Raw genomic sequence first — 6,488 nt, 5'->3', positions numbered from 1 at the left:
ATGTTGGAGGAGCCACGGGAAAGCTGGCAGGTCTGGGGGAGGGCACTGAGGGGATCCTCTCCCCAATCTCCTCGCCTGTGGGTGGCAGGGTGGGGGTAAACACGCAACCTCTTCAGACTTTTCCCATTCCCCTCAATTCTTAGGTTCCTTCCCAAAGTGTAACATCTCTCCCCCCCCCCGCTTTCTTTCCTCCTCCCTCCCCATCTCTTCTCCCCTCCTTCCTCCCACCCTCCCTCCTCGGACGGCCCGCCCCTGGGCCCGCCCCTTCAGGGGGAGGCAGCCCGTCAAGGCGAGGCTGTGACATCAGTGCCGTGAAACTGACGCGGGCGGGCCTGAGGTTGATGCATTGTAGCGATTCCTTTTCCTGTCTTCGCGTTCCAAAGAGCGAACGAGCCAGGCGCGGGGACGAGCCTGGGGAGGGGGTGGGGGGTTGAGCGGGGGGCAGCAGCGTCTCCCCTTCGGAGACCCGGGGTGGGGTGAGCAGCCTCCCTGAGGGCTCCGAGCCTTCCCCAGGAGAAGAGGCGATTGTTTCCTCTCTCCCTCCCCCCCCCCCCTTTCCAAGCTCTGGGGGATTCAGTTCCCCTCCGCTTGTTGAGATCAAACTTCCCACTGTGGGGGGAGGAGGGGACTCGGAGCAAAGGGAAGGAGCCGCTGTGGCTGCCCCGGCGTGGCGACAATGCTGTCCAACTCTCCGAACCCGAATCCGCAGGTGCTGTTCCCCACCCCCCCTCCTCCGCCCCCACCGCCCCCCCAGCAGCACCCCCCGATCCAGCAACAGTTCCCCCAGTTTAACGTGAAATCAGGCCTCCAGATCAAGAAAAATGCCATCACGGATGATTACAAGGTCACCACGCAAGTGCTGGGGCTGGGTATCAACGGGAAAGTTTTGGAAATCTTTAACAAGAAGACTGGGGAGAAATTTGCTCTGAAGGTAAGTGCGCAGGGGGGACGGGAGAGCGGCGTGCGAGGGGCTACGGACGCCCCTCTTTCCTCTTCTGATTCCCCATTCCCTCCTTCCAAGTTTGGCTCAGACTGTGTTTGTAGGAGTGACACAGAAGTCATTGTGCTGTTAGAGTAAAGGGGACGGTCCCTGCAGTTACGGGGCGGGTTGAGCCGTGGGTGCTCCGTGTAAAAGTACCGACTGAATTATTTACAGGCCACCTAAAACTGACGGGCAGAAAAGATGGTGCTTTAACTTTGGCCTAGTCAGAGCTCGCTGCGTCCAGTTGTGAATCTCTTCCCCCTGCCGCGGTGTGGGCACAAATTCCCCACTTACTCACTGCGAAGGGCTAGTTGGGGAAGTTCTGCCTCTGATATCTTTTCCGGAGGGTGGGTGGAGGGGGTTGTTGGATGATCTAATCTGTCTGCCTTTTAAAAAATGAAACTCAGTAATTAATTCCTCCCCCCCCCCTTCCCCTTGCAAAACAGGACTTCCCAGCGGGAGAGGAGAAACCCCCAGAGCCTCTTCGGCCTGTTCACATTGGCTGCGTTTGATCGGGCCGTTTCCCTCTTTCCCTTCAAATCTCTGTGTGTTAGTCGTGGTTTCCTTGGATCCACTGATCAAAGCAGTTTGTGTTTGCAGACGGAGGAGAGTGTGTGTGCGCTCTGATTTCTTTCCAGATCCATTATTTTAGTAAAAGGGTGGTGGGAAGGAGAGAAGAAAGAGCAAGAAGCTCCGATAACTTTGCAGCTGCCCTTAACGCCTGTGGGCACTTCGGTGGTCACTGCAGGGAAGAGTATATCTTGTAAGAGAAATAAATTCCGTTGTGGTTCTGAGAACGCAAACGCCACCCTCTTTTGTGCTAGTGTCTTTGATTGCGCTAGTTTAGGTATCTTTCCCCTTTTCTGCCTCCCCCCTTCCTCCCCGAATCTTTATTCCAAGTCTGGAATGATTAAAGCAGTTATTTCCCTGGTGTTCTGGTTAGTGATTTTGCCCTATTGAGGTCTGACTTCACTGATACTGCTGAGGAAGAGAGGGCTTGAAATTTACCAGCAACAGTTAGTGCTTGACAATGAGGGAATGTTTTTGATTCTTTGTTACATGTAAATACAAAAAAGCAGAATCTATTTTAAAGACAAGTGGTCTCTTGGGCTGGGACAGCACCAGTAATTCAGTGCTTTAAAGGGATTCTATAGAGAGAAGAAAATCATATTATGAGGTGTAATAATAAAAATAATTTAAAAAAATCAAATGGACTTTTTAACATACACGATTAATTTATTTGTTTTTTATTGCACTCAGCTGGGACAATGAAACAAGGATAGTCAGTTTCACTTTCTGGCTTTACTCTACTCCATTGTTACTGCTCTGTGTTTCCATCACTTTAGAGGACTGTCTAGTTTCCCCTTAAACTAGTCTCCTTAAGAAAGACAAAATTAGGTTGTGTGGCATTTTAATTTAAAACAAAGCAAAATGACATTGGAAAGGGATGCCTTAGTGGCCTAAGCATCAGGTTTGAAATCCATTGAAACTGCTGGACTTGTCGATTTGATCCAGCGAGTTTACTCTCTGTGTTTTCTGGATAAGCCCTTTAAAATTCAAGGTTCTCTGTGTGGGTACTAAAGATCTCGTTGCACTCTGTGTAAACATAGGCGTTTGTCTGGTTTTCCCTGTTTAATTACCCTCCCTGCTCCCCAGTTGTTGGGCAGTGTACTGTACTGTACACCAAGCTGCTACTGTTCTTCACCCCAGATGTGGCTATGTTTGTGGTGCTGTATCTGTATGCAGTAGTCCATAACATGTTTTTGTTTGAAAGGTTTTCCAGTACATAAGATATTGTACTAAAATATACATTTTGCATCTAAATAACTTGACAGTTTCCCTGTTTTCAAATGATTTGATTTTTTTTTTTTTTTGGAGTGGGGGTGGGTATTTCTCTTTTAGAGGGATCCTAGGGAAAGTTTAAGTGGATTGTCATAGGTAATGCTTAGCACTAAGAAAGATGGGTACAATTTTTCTTCTCTAGCAAAGCTGAACGTTCCATATCTTATACATTATTTGCTCCCACACATTAGCGGTTCAGAAACACTATATGTTATCCTGTTAATTGTGAAGATTAAAAAAAAAATCCCAAAAATCTCCTCTTTTGACTGCATTTTTTCTTTTTAAGCCAACGCGTGCTTAAAGCCAACAAGTCACTAATCCTAAAATAATAAAGAAGCAGATTTTTGACAAAAAATTCTGAATGGCAGATATTTGACTTTTGTCTGGAAATAGGGAAGTTTCTCATTAGTTGCAGTGTTATGTTTGAGGAAGATGCAGACAGGGTAATTTTTCCTTTATGTTGTAAATGAGTGGGATCAGCCTCTGTTTTGACAGACATGCTTTTTTCTCCATTAAATTTAAAGTTGACTCAATGACTTAAATAGCAGTTGCTAATACTTTCTTGCATGAAATAACAAAAGAAGAAGAACTAGAGGGTATGGCATATGGAAAGGGACAGCTTGTGTCAGCAGTCTCCTCATATCAAAATATTGGCTAAGATAATAGCATAGCCTCTGAGTTCTCAGAGTAGCAGCCGTGTTAGTCTGTATTCGCAAAAAGAAAAGGAGTACTTGTGGCACCTTAGAGACTAACAAATTTATTAGAGCATAAGCTTTCGTGAGCTACAGCTCACTTCATCGAATGCATCCGATGAAGTGAGCTGTAGCTCACGAAAGCTTATGCTCTAATAAATTTGTTAGTCTCTAAGGTGCCACAAGTACTCCTTTCCTCTGAGTTCTGATTATCTTGTCAGTACTGGAGCGTGGTTCAGTAGACATGTTCAGGATCTAGGTTTGATATATAATTTACATGGGTGTACTTAAAGTGCCTTTTACAACACAAAAAGAAAAGGAGTACTTGTGGCACCTTAGAGACTAACAAATTTATTAGAGCATAAGCTTTCGTGAGCTACAGCTCCGATGAAGTGAGCTGTAGCTCATGAAAGCTTATGCTCTAATAAATTTGTTAGTCTCTAAGGTGCCACAAGTACTCCTTTTCTTTTTGCGAATACAGACTAACACGGCTGCTACTCTGAAACCTTAAATTTTTATGTTCCATTCCCCATGTCCGTATGGCAAGGAAAAAGCTTAGCTGAGCCATCGAATGTGTCCGTGTCAGTTCAAAGGGCAGCCCAGCTGCTGCTGTAAATGACTTCTTCCAGCCCCTAGAAAGTGCTGTGCTATTAGCTCAGGGTCTCAGCAGACCAAACTACACTCTGTCGTTCTCGCACTGACGTGTGTGTGACATACTCTTGGTTTGTCCAATGAGTTTTGGATACTTCTTGTCAAGACATAGGCCTAAAAGGTAAACCTCATTAATAGGATGTTTTGCTCAAATGTAGTGTGTATAGATCATATGCTGCTTTCTGTTAGTTGGGGGTGGATCTGTTTATAAACCTGTAAAGTGTTGTTCAGAACTTTTGAATAACTTTGTATCATCTGGCATACAAACACCATTTGTTGGGGAGGAGTCAACACGGCTTTTGTAAAGGGAAATCGTGCCTCACCAATCTATTAGAATTCTTAGAGGGGGGTCAACAAGCATGTGTACAATGGTGATCCGGCTGATATAGTGAACTTGGACTTTCAGAAAGCTTTTGACAGGGTCCCACCCCAAAGGTTCTTAAGCTAAGTAAGCTGTCATAGGATAAGAGGGAAGGTCCTCTCATAGGTCAGTAGCTGGTTAAAAGATAAGAAACAAAGGGTAGGAATAAATGGTCAGTTTTCACAGTGGGGAGAGGTAAATATCGGGGTTCCCCAAGGATCTCTATTGGGACCTGTGCAGTTCAACATGTTCATAAATGATTGGGAAAAGGGAGTAAACAGTGAGGTGGTGAAGTCTGCAGACAATACAAAATTGCTCAAGATGGTTAAGACCAAAGTTGTCCGGGAAGAGTTACAAAGGGATCTCACAAAACGGAGTGACCGGGCAACAAAATGGTAGATGAAATTCAGTGTTAATAAGTGCAAAGTAATGCATGTTGGAAGACATAATCCCAGCAATACGTACGTAATGATGGGGTCTAAATTAGCTTTTAACACTCAAGAAAGAGCTCTTAGAGTCACTGTGGATAATTCTCTGAAAACATCCGCTCATTGTGTACTGTCAATGGGCTGTTCAGAACCATTAGGAAAGGGATAGATAATAAGATAGAAAATATCAGAATGCCACTATATAAATCCATGGTATGCCCACACCTTGAATAGTGTGCGTAGTTCTGGTCACCCCATCTCAAAAACGATACATTAAAATTGGAAAAAGTACAGAGAAGGACAGAAACGATGAGGAAGAGCTTCCGTATGAGGAGAGGTTAAAAAGACTGGGACCTTTCAGTTTAGACAAGAGACGACTAAGGGAGGAAATGACAGAGGTGTCCAAAATCACAAATTGTGGGGAGAAATTTGGGAAGTGTAGTTTACCCGTTCACATAACACGAGAACCAGGGATCACCCAGTGAAATGAATAGACCGCAGGTTTAAAACAAACATAAGGAAGTACTTGTTCACACAACACACAGTCAATTTGTGGAACTTGTTGCCAAGGGATATTGTGAATGCCAAAAGTATAACTGGATAAAAAAAACGAATTTAGTTAAATTAATGGAGGATAGGTCCATCAGTGGCTATGAGCCAGGATGGTCAGGGATGCAACCCTATGCTCTGGGTGTCCCAAAACCTCTGACTGCCAGAAGCTGGGAGGGGATGACAGGGGATGGATTACTCAATAATTGCTCTGTTCTGTTCAATCCCGCTGAAGCATCTGGCGCTGGCCACTGTTGAAAACAGGATATTGGTCTAAATGGACTAGTGGTCTGAACGTATGTTTTTATGACTCATTATCTGCATCAGTGTAAGAGGAATAACTTGGATACAAAGTGATTGCGCCAGGTGTTGCTGTTTCTGGTGACATTAGAAAGAATGCAAGAGGGAGGCCCATAGCCAGAAGCCAAAGGTGAAATTGCTTTGTGCTGTGTTTTAGGTTTTAAGGCAAGCATTTCTATTCTAAACTTTTCTGTTTATAACTCATGTCCAAAAGGTCATACGTATTAATGCAATCTTACAGTGATGGGGAAACAACTGTAAATCTCATTAATATTAAAGACTTCTGGTTCTGTGTGCTCAGGAATTTTGTAAAACCACATATTATAAAACCTCTCTATTCCGAGGTCTTCGATACTTTTATGTTAGGATTTCATTTAGAGATCCACTGCTATAATGACCATTCATAGTTCAGTGGGAGGTATATAAACTCCAGCAGTAGAGAAAATGTAATTTGGGCTCATTCCCCATCTAGTACACGAGTGCTCGTTCCCCATCTAGTACATGAGTGCTTAGCCAAGGCATTTGATTGCTTAATAAAATAAAGTATGTTTGTAAGTTACTGGTCTATAGTCTTGTTTGCCTGCACTTTCTAGTTAAAAACAATAGATACTCTTTAACTTCTGACTTATCAGTAGTTATTGTCTAATTGATTAGCATTTCACTGATCACTGCAGCAGAAAAAC

General features: G+C 44.1%; 1 protein-coding gene across 1 annotated transcript in view; it reads left to right on the top strand.

Annotated features, from left to right (window-relative positions):
* The first annotated feature begins 438 nt into the window (after window positions 1-438).
* Window positions 439-6,488, top strand: part of MAPKAPK2 (MAPK activated protein kinase 2) — a 77,917-nt gene continuing 71,867 nt past the window's right edge. Inside the window, exon 1 of the mRNA XM_043500670.1 lies at window positions 439-931. Coding sequence (XP_043356605.1) covers window positions 677-931 — 255 coding nt within the window. The 5' untranslated portion in view covers window positions 439-676. The remainder of the gene's footprint in view (window positions 932-6,488) is intronic.

This window comes from Dermochelys coriacea, chromosome 21 (assembly GCF_009764565.3).
Source record: "Dermochelys coriacea isolate rDerCor1 chromosome 21, rDerCor1.pri.v4, whole genome shotgun sequence".
NCBI lineage: Eukaryota > Metazoa > Chordata > Testudines > Dermochelyidae > Dermochelys > Dermochelys coriacea.
The sequence above is the reverse complement of the archived record's forward strand: the minus strand, read 5'-3'. Positions and strand labels throughout refer to the sequence as shown.